Source organism: Triticum aestivum, chromosome 6B (genome assembly GCF_018294505.1).
Source record: "Triticum aestivum cultivar Chinese Spring chromosome 6B, IWGSC CS RefSeq v2.1, whole genome shotgun sequence".
NCBI lineage: Eukaryota > Viridiplantae > Streptophyta > Magnoliopsida > Poales > Poaceae > Triticum > Triticum aestivum.
The window spans coordinates 39,755,101-39,772,384 of NC_057810.1; the positions used below are offsets into that span (position 1 = coordinate 39,755,101).

Genomic DNA, 17,284 nt, shown 5'->3' on the forward strand with positions numbered 1-17,284 from the left:
AGCATGGCCTCCGTGATGCGATGATTTTTTTGTTGTTGCTGCATCTGGTGTTGCTACGGCGGCCCTCGGGGACAACGATGGGGACCCATCGGTGAGCATGGTGCGGCCACACGACACATGGCTCGATTGGTGACAAGCCCGACACCCATCTGTGATGTGGAAGATGTGTCTGAGCGCCACAGTGCTACAACAGGCACCCGTAGATGCAGGAGCGACGACACCCATTTGCTGGAACCGGCCATGGAGGCTGCTGGACGGGCGGTGGCAGGTGCTTTAGTTGATCATGGCAAATGTTGGCACCGGTCATGGCAGATACTGGAAATGGCATTTGTGGATGCTACAAACGGTCGACGGAGCTGCAATCAGTGTCGCGTGATGCATTTGTGGCATTTGTGGATGCTACAAACGGTCGACGATACTGGAAATGGCATTTGTGGCAGATGCTTTAGAGATTGTTGGGACAGACGGTGACGGATGCTGGAACCGGCGGTAGCAGATGCTACAACCACGGGTCAACGGAGCTGCAATCAGTGTCGCGTGATGCTATGACTGTGGTTCGACGGTGCTATGAGCTCGACGACATCTTGTGTTGGGGATGTTACAACCATGAGACGGCAAAGCTGCAATCGATGCCATGCGATGCTATGACCATGGCCTGGCGGTGCTCCAATGTCGACGACGTCCTGCGTCGGGATGCTACAACCGCATGCCGGTGGAGCTGCAACCGCGGTCTGACATAGTTGCAACCCGCGTGCCGGCCGGAGCTGCGAGAGGTAACCGGATGAGTGTTGTGACCACGAGCGCACGATGTTGCGTCAATAGGGAGAAAGTGTAGTGAAAGCCCCCGCAAACGGTGTTCTGCATGGTCCAACAACGAGGGCAGTGCGGTGACACGGGTGACTGGCGACTGTTGACGGCACGGGTTCTGCAGCGAAATTCGAGACAAAACAATTTAACAGCGCAAGGCGGTTTGATCTAAGGCACACGCAGTGACCGACCAAAATTTGGGCGAAGTTAGCCCTTCAAAAAGGGCATGTAGTTTGTCCCCCAGAAACGTGTGGTAAGGCCATCTCTAGCAAATCCCGTAAAAGCGGCCAAACCTACAGATTTACGGTACATGCTGAAAAAGGGTACCAAATAGATTGTGTAAAATAGCATATACCGTAAAAAAATGCAGGCTCCCGTATATTAGAGCTCCCATCCATCATATATGGAGGATCGAGTCGTTTTTCAGGATCCTGTAAAACCGGTCAATGCTGGAGCAGGAGGCCTGCGATGCCACACATGAGCAGCGAGCAGGCAGCCGGCCGGAGCATCGCCAGAGCAAGCAACGGGCCGGACGTTGCCGTTTGGGCCGGTCGGATCGAGTTCGCCCATACATGCGTCTCATGGAAGAAACCTGATTTATCTTTTTTGCAGAGAGATGCTCAAATGTACAAATGAGTTGAAATCTCGAGCAAACCTCACATATCAAATTATCTACCATACAAAAAAGGATTTTTTTTTAATTCTTCTATTATTTGTTTTGATTTTTTTTCTGAGCGCGGATGCAGATGAGGACACCCATCTGCGATGTTCCGGTGTGGTAGAAAACGGCGAAACGACCTGCCGCAGGCAGTCATCGCGCACTTTATGACCGCCAATGGTAAGCCGACGAGCCGTTGGGCCAACGTCGAGCCGGGGCGACGACGGGGCGTGTCTTTGCAGGCGAACCGTCGACGGGACAAATCCGAGCAGCTAGAGTCAATGCCTGCATGCGGCGCGGAGGCGTTGCCTGGGTTGTGTAGTTCGATACCCGACCAATCCATGGAAGGCGCATGCGCCGTCGGCCGGATGCACCAAATCCTCCTATCACAGGTCTACTAGTTGGCCGTCGGCGCCGGTGCGAGAGAAGCACAAATCCGGTTGTTGTGCTTTTGGACGGCCGGGTTGGACAGAGAGGCGGCAGGGGAAAATGGGCGGCGGCAATGACGGCGGAGGGGAAGGAAAAGAAAAAGGTGTATCTGTGTCCCTGACGGGAGGGCCAGGGAAGAACAAGGGCTCGCGTCCCGTTCGTTCGTGCGTGTCCCTTTCCACACAAACACAGTTTAAATTTGAATAAAAATAATTTGAAAGTGGACAAAAAAAGATGTTTGTCCATTTGCACCCGCACGTTGAGAACAGTTTTATGTCCGTTTACCATGTTGGAGTTGGCCTAAGCCTACACCTACGATGTGTGCTGGTATATGCATGTCGTTCACCATCCGCCGGCCAGAGTCATGTACCGCCCCGCCCGTGCACGTTTCGGCCAGGTCACCGATCCGCGCCAAAGCGCATCCGGGCCGTCTAACCCATACATCGACTGACGGCTGAAACCGCTCCACGGCATCGATCCGAGGCAGCAGCGTCTCCACCAACCACAGCCCGCCTCCTCCCTCCTTCCACTTTCCTATATAAATCTCGCCGCCCCCTCCCTTCTCCCCACATCACAGCATCTGCAGCCCCCCTCGCCTCCGATCCACACCCGACCTCCCCACACCCTCGAATCATCATCAGCAGCACCCATGGCGCCCAAGGCCGCAGAGAAGAAGCCGGTGGAGAAGACCCCGGCGGGCAAGAAGCCCAAGGCGGAGAAGAAGGTGCCGGCGTCCAAGGAGGGCGGAGGCGAGAAGAAGGGGAAGAAGAAGGCCAAGAAGAGCGTGGAGACGTACAAGATCTACATCTTCAAGGTGCTGAAGCAGGTGCACCCGGACATCGGCATCTCCTCCAAGGCCATGTCCATCATGAACTCCTTCATCAACGACATCTTCGAGAAGCTCGCCGGCGAGTCCGCCAAGCTCGCGCGGTACAACAAGAAGCCCACCATCACGTCGAGGGAGATCCAGACCTCCGTTCGCCTCGTCCTCCCCGGCGAGCTTGCCAAGCACGCCGTCTCTGAGGGCACCAAGGCCGTCACCAAGTTCACCTCCTCCTAGGCCTCTTCCGATGGCAGCGTTTTGTGTGTAGTTAGCAGTGCGATGGTACAATCTCTGTAGGAATTGTGCTGCTTGTTGGTCTGAAGAAATAGTAATGTCGCCGTCTGAATTATTGCTCAACGTGTGCTTGTATTATTCAGTTTCGGTTGGAAGGTTCTTCTGTACGCCTTGCTACTTCTCTTTTTTGTGCAGTTTGAATCTGGTACTGTAGTTCGGAAGTCTGCAGGTACAACCTCTCATTTTCATTAACCTCTTTGTAGTTTGGATTACTGTAGTTAATTCGTGATTTTGCAATTGCTTAGATGTTGTCAGGTCCCCATACTGAAATTTTCAATCTCTACGGTTGTTGCCATTCGAGTAAAACTGAAATTGGTTAACTTTGTTAATTTCTCACGGGTTATTCCTTTTTTCTCAGTGGACTTGTAATCCACCAAGAACAGCTTATGTGCTCACAAAATCGCAACATGTCAGACTCAGGGCAGCTTCTTGGGGTAAATTAGATGCGTTTTGCTAAAAAGAAGAAGAGATAAGCTAGAAGCATTGCGCCCATGGATTTTAGAGGCAGGGAACATGCCAGATGCAACCAACATTTTATTAGGATGTCAACAAAAAAGTTTGTTAATTGTTGCTATTAAGACACCGGAGTTTTTTTTTTCTCTATGTACTACACTAGGTAATTATGTGAACGCACCAAGTTCTTGTAATGATTCAATTCTGTATGTTTATGTACCTTTGTATGGATATACTACATTCTAACTTGAGTGCATTGGCAAGAGCCATTCACTGTCTATGAGATATGCGCCACTGCACATTCTCCATCTTTGGGTATGGGAGCAGTTCATGTTTGTGTTTTGATGATGTTACTATATTTTAAGAGTTGTGCTGTGCGAGTATGAAGAAATACTATTGTTACTGCCTAAATTAATTTCAAGGTTTGTAGTTTGATACCAGGCTCTTTGTGCAGAAATCTTTACTGTTGGTAATTTGAATTTCTGTAGTTAATTCGTGATTCTTGCTGTTGTTCAGGCTTTGTTAGCTTTCTCATTTTCTCTATGCATTTTGGCGTCAATATCGAAATTTCAAACCTCTACTGTTGGCGCCATATCAAAGCAACTGGACATCCCTTTGCACAGCTTGGAGGACTTCGTACTTTTGGAGGGTGTAGCAGGAATGGCATTTGAGTTCTGACTGTAGTTGATGGGCATCCAGACCTCGTGGGTATCATGGTGACATGATCAGTTTCATGGAATATCTGAAGAGGATTACTGGGTGAATACAATGCACCTCAAATTATGCTGTTTTAGCGGCTGAATGATGCTCAGGTGTGCAATGCACCTTCTCGGTGTAGCAACATGTGACTGCAGTTTGCCGAGGTATGTTAGGGTAAGGTATCCGGTGCACCGGATCTCCTAGCACATTTTAAAATGTAAAAAAAAATATTATGCACACTCACACAACATCAATGTTTGTTGTCCTTGAAATTTCAAATCAAAATTTGAAACATTGATTGAGATACAAAAATGACAAATTTGACATCAATATAATAATGGGCCAAATCTAAAGCCAGACTTATACTATTACATAATACTATTCATTGTTTAATTTGTCAAATTTCTGTATCTCGAGCAATGTTTTGAACTTTATTTTGAAATTTTACGACAACAAACATTAATGTCGTGTAAATGTGCTAATTGTATTCACATTTTGAAATATGCTTCCGATGCACCGGTAGCATCACAAGGGCCGGTGCACCAGATATTTCCCTGTATGTTAGGCACCCCGAACATAGGAATGTAAGTGGCAAATAAATGGCGTCCACAATCCCGTTTAGTTAGCTTTTGCTAGCTTAATAGTTCATTTTTCTCAAACAAACAAAAATCCTTTTTGAACTATCTTATCATAAAGGGACTTTAAACGGGATTAAACAGGACCCGGTTGACATCCCTACCCGAACATAATATTATTCTAGCTTGGCATTTGAAGACATAAGTTGTGTATATGAGCGCTTGTGTCTGTACTGATGCTCCAAAAAAATAGTTGGAGGAAGATTGGAGCAGCGCCCTAGCCGTACATGAGTCTCGAATGGGCTATTTTGGTTGTGTTGTCTAAACCTAAGGGTCAGGCTAACCCTCTTCTGGTCGCTAAACTCTTCCAGCTGTCCATTTACATGAGTCAACTCCTTTGCTTTATAAATTAGTATGAATATTTATTTTGACACGCAAACAATTTTTTATTGATTAAACTAATTGTTATGTAAAAATTCTCCTAGTCTAGATTACATTTGGGGGCCGCTACGCATCGGTCGGCGGATCTTTTATCCGCCGCTTCCCAGGCCGTGGATCTAACACCAATCAAGCGACCAAATTTCTTACTCTACTTTGCGACAGAGGTCTTGTTGCGGAAACATTTGTAACAAAGGTTATGTTGCAATTTTTTTGCAACATAGTTTGTGTTGCGGGATTTGTTTGCAACATAGTCGTGTTGCAGATTTTTTTCCTGTCTTTACTTTTTTTTGCAACATCAGTGATGTGTTGGGAGAACTTTTGCAACATAGGTAATGTTGCAGAACAATTTGCAACTGAAAAATGTGCAGAAACTTTGGTGTCATTGCCTGCGTCAAGCGCGTCGCTGCCGACCTCAACAAAGCAATAACACAACCTCTCCTGCTGTTTCAGAAGCACGTTGGGGAGCACCACCACTGCCGCCGGTGACCACCACCGCCACCGTCTACCACTTTATGCCAGCCTACATGAACAGGAAAAAGGGATCTCTGGATCCATACAGAGGCCGGCCACCGCCGGCGGAGATTTCATCGTCTTCGTGTCGATCGCGGGGGTCTGCCCAAGTGGCCCGGTAGGCCCGCGCCGCTGCACTTTCTAATCCCAGCCGCCGTCGCCCTCCATAGTCCCAGCCGTTGCAGGATCTAACCCATGGCTGGTTTGCAACAAGGGGCTAGTTGCATGACCCCTTTATGAAACAATGGACCAGTTGCAGAACATGGACACACAGTGGTTGGCTCCTAACCGTGTGATTAAGAGCAGATCCAACGGACACGAAGGTGGCGGACGCTCGCACAAAGATCAATCGGTTGGAACGAATAATTTCCCATTAAGTTCTCATTTTTTGCATTTTTAAATTATGTTACTTTAGGCAAGATAATTAAATTAAGTTTTTTTTAGGCAAAAGGAAAACCGCACTCGTTTTAATGGGCCGCACTCGTTTTAATGGACCAGTGCGGGTGGGCCGTTGGGCCGTCGGTCCAGAACAAACGTGGCGTGATGCGCGAGCGGCGCCGTACATAAATACAGCACCACCCCTCCGACAAACCCTAACCATCCAGTCTAACGCGACCGGCGGCGGCGGCGGCGGGGCGCAGCGGTCGAGGTTCTTCCGCCCTTCCGTTCCCTCTCCGATGGCCCCTCCGATGCGCAGCAGGTCCTCTGGTTGAACTTGTCCATAGCATCATCCATCCTACCCTACCCTTCAACGGCGGTTGCCGACGCCCCACGGCGGGTAGGATGGCTGGTGCTATGGGTAGCTTCACCCCGATGGTTGTGAGTGACGTACCTCGTCCGTAGGAATAAGCCTCTTTTATCGTCGCCGCTGCGGAAATCAAGGCGCGCAGAAGTAGGGAGCCAATCCTCTGGTTGAATTTGTCCATAGCATCAGCCAGTCCTCTGCTTTTTTTGCACGATGGGTACTACGATGGCTGGTGCTATGGATAAATTCAACCCGATGGTTGTGACATACCCGATCTGAAGAGGAAACTTTGCTCAACTTTGAATGAGCCCGCAATCAGGTTGAAGCAGGGACGGATGGTTGTTGCCATGGACGAATTCCACCGGATGACACATATTCGACTACCACTTTAAACAGTTTCCTTTAGTTGCCTGATGATTCATGGTTGTTGTATTCATGCTGACTCTGGTTTTAATCTGCCTTACTTTAACTGAATATTCTATTATCTGGAAAAAGATAGTGAAAATCTAGATCTAATTAACCCTGCCTTGTTTTTGCAGTTCTGAGATGCATGCATGTTTCTAAGGACCAAGATCTGGAAATTGCTAAGGAATGAGTAATCTAACTGTTTTCATGCGATTCAAGACCTCGCTGGTGTTTGTTTAAGTTATACAGTTTCCTACATATATTGGTTGTCTTCCAGGTTCAGTTTGCTGTGGCGAATTCTGCTTGAATTTGTTGCAGCAAACTTGTGGTCATGTATATTTTCTTTAGTTTTGTATTCATGCCTAGAAGGTTAGAAAGCTTGTTCATGTATTGTTCTGAACTAAAAGTTGAAGTGGCTTTTCCACCCATGTTATTGTGGTGGTCATAATAGCGCGCCTCACAATTATTGAGGGCCAGATCTACAAATATTGTTTCTAAATACAAACGCCCACTCTGTTTCCCCTGGGTATTAATCTATGCACAAATTGCTCTTCCGTGCTTGATGACAAATAAAGGTTGCATCTTGGATGTTTGCTTGATTTGCATGAGCCATTTTGCTATCAGCTAAACCGTTAAAAGTCAGATGTAAGATATGTTTCTTGGCACATGTGGTATTTTTCCGTCAGCGCACCATTGAAGTCTGAAGATGCACTGTTTTCTTTGAAACTGAAGCACCGTGGTTGAATTTTAGTTTCATTTGGACAAGTTACCCCAAGTATCATCAATTCATGATGACTAGTTTGGTGTGGTGAATTGGTCTTGGTCCTGATTTAAGAGTTTTTTAATGCTACTGTGTTGTAAGGGAGAAATGTTAGGTATCTATATGGCTATTGTTTTAGCTCTTGTTTGCAATATACTTGCTCTGCACCGAAATACTTGGTTGGGGGAAACTAGTACAAGTTCCCCCATCTACAAGTATTTTGGTACAGAGGGAGTATGACATGCTGATTGTTTTTATCTCTTGGTGCCTGATGCATATGTTTGTTTACTCGGTTTGTACTCTGAATGATATGTTTGGTTCTGCTGGTATTTTGAGGAGGCAGGCTGTGGTTATTCTCCTGGCCCTGAGAAGGGTGAATCAGGCCATCTAACCTGCTCACCACCGGAGCGCCTTCAGGAACATCGAGTCAGGGTGCTTTGCTTTCTATTTGAATCTGTGCGGTAATGAAGGCAAAAAAAGAAGTTTCTACTCGCTCTGTTCTTGCAACTAAATCAGAGTAAAGCCATACTTACTGAAGCATTACGGTTAATATCATCCTACTAGGAATATGAGTAATATTATCTATTTGGTACGTCAGCACCCTGGTTTTGGTTGATGATTGTAACCTGTAAAATAAATATAGAAAAGCATACTTGCTTAAAAAATTATGCTTGAGGCAGATGTGCAGGTGTTAAAATCAATGCTTTTTGTGTGGAGGATGTAGTTTATGTAACCATTGATTAATTTGTTTCCTGATGGTGCTGTAGGTTATGGAATGAGTTTGATGTGCTCAATCTGTTCCGTAGTTGGTATTTATATGTGTGTGTGTGTGTGTGTGTGTGTGTGCGCCCCTGTGTGTGTTTCAGCAGTTAAGCAGTATTGTTTTGGCTATCCTTTTCATCAATCAACTCAAGTGATTGATTTTTGTTTCCAGGTCAGAAGATTTTGTGCCTCGGAAAAGGTAGAATGTCTATTCCATGTGGAAAAGAAAAACTGCGAACAAAAGCCAAAGGAACTTGTTACACGACCAAGCATCCCACCCATGCAGGGATGTTTTTCCCATTAGCCTCGAGCGGTGAGTTCACTGAGCGTCACAGTCCTCGTTTCTGCTGGAGGATACATGCATCTGTGATACGTAGGTTGAAAGGCATCTTCAACCAGCCACCTCTTGAATCCCCAGTCTCCGTCCACAGACTTCATTTGCTACTTGCTCGAATATTTTACCACCCACATCATCATCAGCTCTTTGTTTTCCTGTTTTGTCTGCAGGATCGACCATGAATTCGACCAGATCATGTGTATGAATACAGATGGATCCGCAGCTTTAGCTACGATGTGTATGTTTTGACTGCATTTCTGAAATGGTTGATTTCCTTGAGCAGGGGAAGTCTCTCACTGCTGCTGGAGATTGGGATGCGACGCGTCCTCCGACATGTCTCTAGGATCCGAGCCTGCTTGCTGCTCTTTGATCTTCAACCGTTCCGTCTTCCATCTTCGATAGCTTAGTTTTCTGTTGTCCTGGGCCATGATGTTGCGCCCCAATGCCGTATTGCTGTAATGGATCATTCTTACTGAATTGTTTGGAGTTCCGTTTCAATGTGTATGGCGGCTATGCCATTTATTCGGCTTTATTTATAAATAAAGGTGGGCTTCGGCCTTTTTCTCTAGATGAGAAGTAGGAAACAAATGTATTGTGGTCTGTTTGCGCATCACTGATTTTCCATCTCACCTTTTGTGATGGAGTTATGTTCGCTAATTTGGTTTAAGTTTTTTTTTTTGGCAGCAGAATGTGTTTACTTGTTACTCCATATGGACAAAATCATGGTCGACACTGAGCTTACTTGCATATTCTCTGAATTAGTTTTTGCTGATTTATGTGTCATGTCAGAGTAGCCCACTACTTTCTGTCTTTTCTTTATCACACGTTGGCGTCTCCCAGAAGTGCCAAGAACTAGAACGATATGTGGATCGAAGCTGTGTATTAAATTTAGTTGGACGACACTAAAATCCATGGGTAAATAATACTATTTGCCTTTTCAGTCCTAGAATTCTCTAAGTGCTTTTAAGTTGTTGTTCAGCAAAGCACCAGTGGTCTAGTGGTAGAATAGTACCCTGCCACGGTACAGACCCGGGTTCGATTCCCGGCTGGTGCATTTTTTTGATTTCCCTTGGGCCTCATTTTCTGTTCGTATAATAATACTTCCTCCGTCCGGAATTACTTGTCAAAAAAATCGATAAAACTAGATGTATCTAGAACTAACATATGTCTAGATACATCCATTGCTCCGACAAATATTTCCGTAATAATACTTCCTCCGTCCGGAATTACTTGTCGAAAAAATCGATAAAAGTGGATGTATCTAGAACTAACATATGTCTAGATACATCCATTGCTTCGACAAATATTTCCGTAATAATACTTCCTCCGTCCGGAATTACTTGTCGAAAAAATCGATAAAAGTGGATGTATCTAGAACTAATATATGTCTAGATACATCCATTGCTCCGACAAATATTTCCGTAATAATACTTCCTCCGTCCGGAATTACTTGTCGAAAAAATCGATAAAAGTGGATGTATCTAGAACTAACATATGTCTAGATACATCCATTGCTCCGACAAGTATTTCCGGCATTTTTTGATTTCCCTTGGGCCTCATTTTCTGTTCGTATAATAATACTCCCTCCGTCCGGAATTACTTGTCGAAGAAATTGATAAAAATGGATGTATCTAGAACTAACATATGTCTAGATACATCCATTGCTCCGACAAGTATTTCCGGACGGAGGGAGTATTAATTTGCACGCTAATGTCACTTGTGGATTTCATTTTTTTTCGGGCAGCTTGTGGATTTCTTGGACCTTGTCACTTGTGTTCATATTCATAGTATAAATTTTAAGTTACACACTAATGTTACTTGTCCATATAGTGTCGATACACGTGGCCTCCTCACTTCTGTTCGTATAATAATATTAATTTGCACGCTAATGTCACTTGTGGGTTTCATTTTTTTTCGGGCAGCTTGTGGATTTCTTGGACCTTGTCACTTGTGTTCATAGTATAAGTTTTAAGTTACACACTAATGTTACTTGTCCATATAGTGTCGATACACGTGGCTACCTCCCGTTTTCCCTACCCTAGCCGCTGCGAGCAGCTCGCTCTGTAGTTAGGTTTTGGATTTGTAGGTCGTGGTGCGTCGTTGGGGTGGTGGAGGGGTGCCCGGACGAAAAAAATCTGCCTCAGCTCCACTCTCACACCGGCGATGCCCCTCATGGCGTCTTCTCGGAGTTGATGGCATCGTCTGTCAGATCGGTGGCGTTAGGGTTCATGGATGGTATTGTCGAGGCGGCGACAGCGACTCCATCAGGTGTATCTCTCCTTCTGCTCTGTCCCCGTTGCAGTGGCATTGTCTCCGACGTCATTGCGGAGTAGGGAGGTAGGGAGGTTTTGTCGTTCAGGAGTACCCGCAAACTGTTGTCTACGCAAGTGACAGCTGGAAGTGGAGCATCTTGTGCTGGGTCTGTGGTTGGAGGCTAACAGTTCTGGTTTCCTTCGACGACGTCGTCGTCATGCAGGGGTGTCAGTTCTGAAGTTCGATGGTGTGTCCGGGGACATGTTGCCCCGGTCAGATTCTTTCACCGGCTATGATTTTGCTTCTGGCAAACTACTTTGGAGGTCCGTAAAGCTGCAGATCAGCGATGGAGCCAGATCGAGCTTGGGTGAAGAGGTGAATTGTCTTCTTACCCTTTGGTGGCCGCTTCGGTGGTGTCGAAGGAGGTGGACAAACGCTGGTATTTTGCATATGATTTTCCTATCTTTTCAGTCATGTAAGGTCGGTGCTTACGTGCCTTGTAACTTGATCTTTATCCTATAAATGAGACACGTATTACCATGAAAAGAATATAGTGTTGACACAACTTATGTGGTAGAGTACGAAGGAGGAAGGTGGTGGGTTGTGATTGGTGGACAGGCTGATGCCCCGGATCGATGCTTGGGAGTAGTTCTAGCCATTCGCTGCTGTTTCTGGATGGACGGACTAGATGAATCGGATCGATGACTGTCATGTTCCTATCTGTGGGCTGCATCTTCTTAATAGCTGGGTTGCGTCCCACTGAGCCATGGGCCATGTAACCAGAGATACTTGTCTTTGCCTACTAGAGTCAGACATCCCTCAAAAAAAGAAAAGGAAAACTTAAGTCAGACGGTGTATGTGTGAGGTAAGTACTTATATTGTGGGACGGAGGGAGTAGGAGAGAGCAATATCGAAAAAGGATTCTCGTGCCGCTTTATAAATAAAACCCCAACATTATATAGCCACACAGAAACGGAGGTCCGCAGAAGAAACAACTAGGTTCGAAAAGGAAAAAGAAAGAGATAGTACCAGTTGGGGGCATCATCATAACAAGCCAACAAAAGGACGCATCGGTTTCCCCTTCTGTACTAAAACTATTTCCCTTTTATCAAGCAGGGTATGTCTTCGTCTCCAACATTCGGTTTCCCTCTCCAGTCCCCTTCTCTGTAGTTCCAAGTGAGACTAAATCATGACAATTGTCTCTAAAAAGATCGTGGCAACTGGTGATAAAGATTGAAATACCATCAAACATTCAAACAGATGTTAGATCTGGCACAATTTGAACACTTTGGATGGTTGTGCCGTTTTGTCGCTAGCATTTGATAAAAATGACGAATCGGGTAACTACAACACAACTGGTTGGGATCTGGACCCAAATCAAGGTTGGAGTTGCGCTTTCCTTCACACTAAAACACTACCAAACATACAAACTATAAAATGTACATCTATCATGGTTTAAACACAACTCAAAATCCGGGGCTTCAGTACTTCAAATGCAAGTGTTGGGAGCACTGGATATTCTCCCCCTTCAAACCTTGAAGCATCGCATCCCCATCTGGCCTGACCCTCAGGGTCAAATAAAAATAGTCAATCTGAAGGTTATCATAGCTTGTGTGGAGTTATTAATGGCCTCGGCTGGTGTGGGCCATGATCTGAAATGAAGAGAGAATAGACCAAATATTGTGGGTTAATGATATTGAATCTTTTTATTGAGTGTGACACTCCATCCAGTAATGTAAAAGGTGTCATGGTTCCAGACATTACTTCCAATTACAATATATTCATGAAATCAAAATGTATAATGTGAAAAAGCATTTTGAGGTAATTCACACGTATGATATAAAATATTCATGGCCAAATCTTGAGTTTTACTCCATCGATCCATTCGATTCTCAAACGAACTAGCAAAAAATGCATAAGTGCATCTATATGCACCAATGGCCTATTGGGGGTCAATCTTAAATAGGAAAAGTTTCAATCCGATAAAAACATGAAAAATTACAAAAGGAAAAAAAGTGGGAGTAGATGACATATCGAAGTTACAAAGGGACTGGTTTTCTATTCTGCAAAATCCAATAGAGTTTAGTTATCTCTTGATGGAGATACTATGGCCAATCAACGTTTTTCCTTGTATGATAATAAATCTTTTTTGTAGTCGCATATGTCTATTGCTTAGTATGATTGGGACATTACTTTCACATGTGAATATTATAGTGTTTTTTTAGCATAAGGTGAGAGAAAATCAAATCAGAAAAGTAAAATACATTCTCTCTCATGAAGATAGTTTCTTCTGACCAACCTAATGATAACATCATTTCTTTTTCCTTTTCATGACATAGGACATTCTGTAATAAAGAACAACTTATGACAAAGTCGAAAACCTGATTTAGCCCCAAATCTGTTTCTTCAGACATTGAATTGTTCTTTCCAACTCAGCCTTCTCGGCCTCTCGAGTTTCACATGCTTGCTTAATCATTTCCACCGTCCCCACTTCCCGTTTTGGTTGAAAAAATTCTTGATCCGAATTTCTCCTGCTTGCGCCCACCTGACCATATTTGGCCTGCTCAAATGGCCTTAGATAGTAGAGTGTTCTAGTACAAACTACTTTCTCAGCTACTTTAACATTTTCGTAAGCCACACTCTTCTCAGATTTCTTCTTGCCCTTATTGCCGCCGCCCTCCTTGGACGTCGTCTTACCCGCCGATGGCCTCTTCTTCACCATGGGCTTCTTCCCCTTCGGGGTCTTCTCAGGCACCGACTTCTTCTCCGTTGTGGGCTTCTTCCCCTTCGGGGTCTTCTCAGGCACCGGCTTCTTCTTCGCCTTGGGTGACATGGGTACTTTGACGGTGTGGTGCAGTGGTCGAGTTTGGTTGGAATGCTTGGGCTGGCGGACTGCAGATGCTGATGTGAGGAAACAAAGGGGGCGGCGAGATTGTTATAGTAGGAAGTGGGATGAATGAGTTTGGCCGTGATTGGTGGACACGCTGGTGCCACAGATTGATGCTTTGGAGTACTTCCAGCCGTTCGCTGCTGCTTTTGGATGGACGGGCTAGATGAATCGGATCGATGACGTGGCCGAAACATGCACGAGCAGGGACTAGAAGCGTTGGATTTTACCGGTAGTGGCCTGGTTTGGGGTGCAAAGGTCGCCATCTGGGCCAGGCAGGCCAACACGTTAGCCCGCGTGCCCGCGCTGTGGTGGGCTTGGTCCGACATGTATCTAATCGGGTCGTGCTGACACGTGGCCCATTTGGGGCCGTGCTTGGGCCTCGAGGCTGGGCACATGTGCCGGCAGGCACCACCTGTTTACCTTTTCCAGTTTTTTTAATATTAGCTAGCAAAACAGCCTAAATAGGCCCAAAATAGCCCGAAATCAGACGGGTTGGTGTCTAAATGTGTCAGTGGGCCGACCCATTTCCTTGTTGTGTCATGCTAAATGGGCTAGGGAGCGCAGCACACGTGCCAGCCAAGCACGGCCTGTGTAGTTGGCGTGGCTGAATGGGTTGTGCCATGCCACACACGTATAGGAGTCATCCCAGCCCATCTGGCTAGGGTTGCATGGGTATGACGCCTTCTTGAAGAAGCATGGGCATCTCCAGTCAAAGGAGGATCACCAAAAATTTTGTCCTCTCGCGGTTTGTTTCCAATGAAATGAAGCTTGACGATGGCCTTATTGAGCCACGAGCTCCCAACCGGCGGCGATGAAGATATCCAGTGATTTCGGCCGCGGTGTCAGTTACCGAGCAAATCAAAGGTGTGCCAAGAAGTTTGCAGGGTTGCAGGGTGTTGACGGGCATCCTCTATGGTCAACAGAGGCAAGGAAACCGATGATGAAGGCGGTACTGGGGTGGCTGCCGAGCAAGAGGGAGTCGCAGCCCAAAGGGACTCTTTTATTGAGAACTCGTTTGGGTTGATTAAATATGAGAGCCGATGAACCCTTCTCCTGAAAAACTCAACCATCTAAATATTTTGAGAGTTCAACTAGGTGTGGTTTAACTCATCAAAAGGTTTTTTTTTTGAGGAGTTAAACCTTTTTTGGAGCACGGCTAGAGACGCCCGCAAACAGTGACACCCTAACGGCGCAGCCGCACAATATAAGGGCATGACAGCTCTCGCACTTTATAGGGAGCCAACCAAGGTCGAAAATACACTTTGGTGGCCGGGCTTCAGGAGCCCGATCTTTTTACAGAATATTAGTTTATTTATAACTACAAAATATTAGTTCTATCTCAAAAATATTGAAACTTTTTGTGTGTGTATACATAGATGTGCTGCATGTGTGTGCATCAATATACATATTTATATGCGACGTATACAAAAGATGAAAAGAAGACAAACACATGAATCAACATGTGCTTGCGTATTTGTTGTTTTTTGGGCCAGATTTTTTTTTTGGGTAGCGTTTCATTTATCATATTATTTTATGAAAAGTACAGGTATGCACGGAACATCCAACTGTATTTGTATAAAAGAATCATTTTTTGAGACTTTAAAATACCTACTTCGAAAGAAAAAAATCGTGCTTCACGGATCCCGGGTGCCAAAAAAACGCCGAGGAGACTTGTGTGAGATCTCACATTAGGTGAGATCGATTTTTTTTAAAGAATTACATGTTCAAATATTCTCAATTTTCTGTTCAAATGTTTGATGTACAATCACAAAAAGTTTCAGCTTTTAATTCGACTTACATTAATAGAAACGAAAAACACAAAATTAGATGTGAATAGTGTCAAAGTACTATTCACCCAAAGCTGCCACTATTCACATTTCAATTTGTATTTTTTGTATATCTAAATGTACATCGATTTTTGAGCTGATTTTTTTCGGAGTTCTAGACATACCCCACATGGATGTTGTCAAATAATTTTAGTTTTTTTTTGAAATGTGCAAATATGAATTTTTAGGGTTGATCTCACGATCTCACCTAATGTGAGATCTCATACAAGTCTTCTCCGCGAAAACGCCGAACTCCAACCAAATCCGGCAAACTTCACTATAGAGGATTCTAAGGTCAACTCCAATGCGCTGATGCGAACGGACGTGAATTTGGTCTGGTTTTTATCCGTTTGGGTCGGCTGGAGGCGCCCCATCCGCCTCGTCCATGTTCTGTTGGCCAATGCGCCGTACGACGGACCCATTTGGTCCACCCGGCCGTTAGCCGACCAAATTTTCTCAATTTTGCAGTTTAGACTTTCATGCATATAAATCTAACAAAAAAACACTGCACATAGTTACAACGAAATAAATCACATAGTTCCGCACCAGAATAATAATTAGTTTACAACCAAATATAAAACTCATAGTTTACAACCAAATTTAAATATCACAAATACATTAAAAGAAATTGGGCGATACACCTATTGGTTGACAAGGTGAGTCCACATGTGCTCAACCAAATTATTTTGGGTTAAATATGAGTTGCCCAATCACACTTTTCACAATGAAATTGTTTGAACTGTGCAAACGTTGTCAAGCCATGCTCAGGTACAACATTTTCACCCTGAAATAGAAACCCTTCGTCGAAGATGGTGTGCATGATCCTCTACGAACATGGTGTGCATGATCACACAAGGAAACATCACCATACACATCTGATGCTGGCTCCATGTTCTAGTGGGGTGATGAACGCTAGCCCACTGAGGTTGAAGCACACCAAAAGCACGCTCCACATCCTTCCTAGCACTCTCTTGTGCTTGGGCAAACCTAGCCCTCTTCTCCTATTGGATTGGATATTATCTTCGCAAGAGATGACCACTGAGGATAGATTTCATCAGCTAGGTAGTATCCCTTCTTGTAATGGTGGCCATTTATCTCAAAGTTGACCTCCAAATAGTTGCCTTCTACAAGCCTTCCAAACACTGAAGAGTGTTGAAGCACGTTGATGTCATTGTGAGAACCAGCCATGCCAAAAAGAGAGTGTCAAATCTAAAGATCTTGTGAAGCCACAACTTCAAGTATGACAGTGCAAGCTTTAACATTCCCCTTATACTGCCCCTTCCAAGCAAATGGACAGTTCTTGCACTTCCAGTGCATACAATCTAGGCTACCAAGCATTCCCGGAAAGCTTGTCTTTGCATTGATCGCCAACAACTGGGATGTATCCGCAATATTTGGCTCTCTCAGGTACTTTGGGCATAACACTCCTACCACAACCTCGCAAAACTTGTACAATGATGCCAGACATGAGGACTCACTCATGCGGACATACTCATCCAGAAAATCACCGGGAATTCCATATGTAAGCATCCGAATAGCTGCAGTGCATTCCTGAAAAGAGTACAAGCCAACCTTTCCAAGGGCATCCTATTTACATCAAAATAATCATCATATGCC

General features: G+C 44.9%; 1 protein-coding gene, 1 long non-coding RNA gene and 1 other non-coding gene across 3 annotated transcripts; all 3 read left to right on the plus strand.

The window, feature by feature from the left end:
- Window positions 1–2,471: 2,471 nt before the first annotated feature.
- On the plus strand, window positions 2,472–3,074 carry LOC123135599 (histone H2B.4-like). Its single transcript, XM_044554748.1, has one exon. It carries the CDS (start codon window positions 2,544–2,546, stop codon window positions 2,952–2,954), a length of 411 nt encoding a protein of 136 aa, XP_044410683.1. The 5' UTR covers window positions 2,472–2,543; the 3' UTR covers window positions 2,955–3,074.
- A 3,270-nt stretch (window positions 3,075–6,344) lies between these two features.
- LOC123135600 (uncharacterized) lies at window positions 6,345–9,266 on the plus strand. Its single transcript, XR_006466095.1, has 2 exons — window positions 6,345–8,674; window positions 8,869–9,266. It is a non-coding gene; the product is annotated as an uncharacterized lncRNA (long non-coding RNA).
- Window positions 9,267–9,681: 415 nt separating this feature from the next.
- On the plus strand, window positions 9,682–9,752 carry TRNAG-GCC (transfer RNA glycine (anticodon GCC)). Its single transcript has one exon. It is a non-coding gene; the product is annotated as a tRNA-Gly (tRNA).
- The last annotated feature ends 7,532 nt before the right edge of the window (window positions 9,753–17,284 follow it).

What these genes read in the sequence shown, in the direction of transcription:
- LOC123135599 (XM_044554748.1), top strand. Translation starts at nt 2,544, where the DNA reads ATGGCGCCCAAGGCCGCAGAGAAGAAGCCGGTGGAGAAGACCCCGGCG.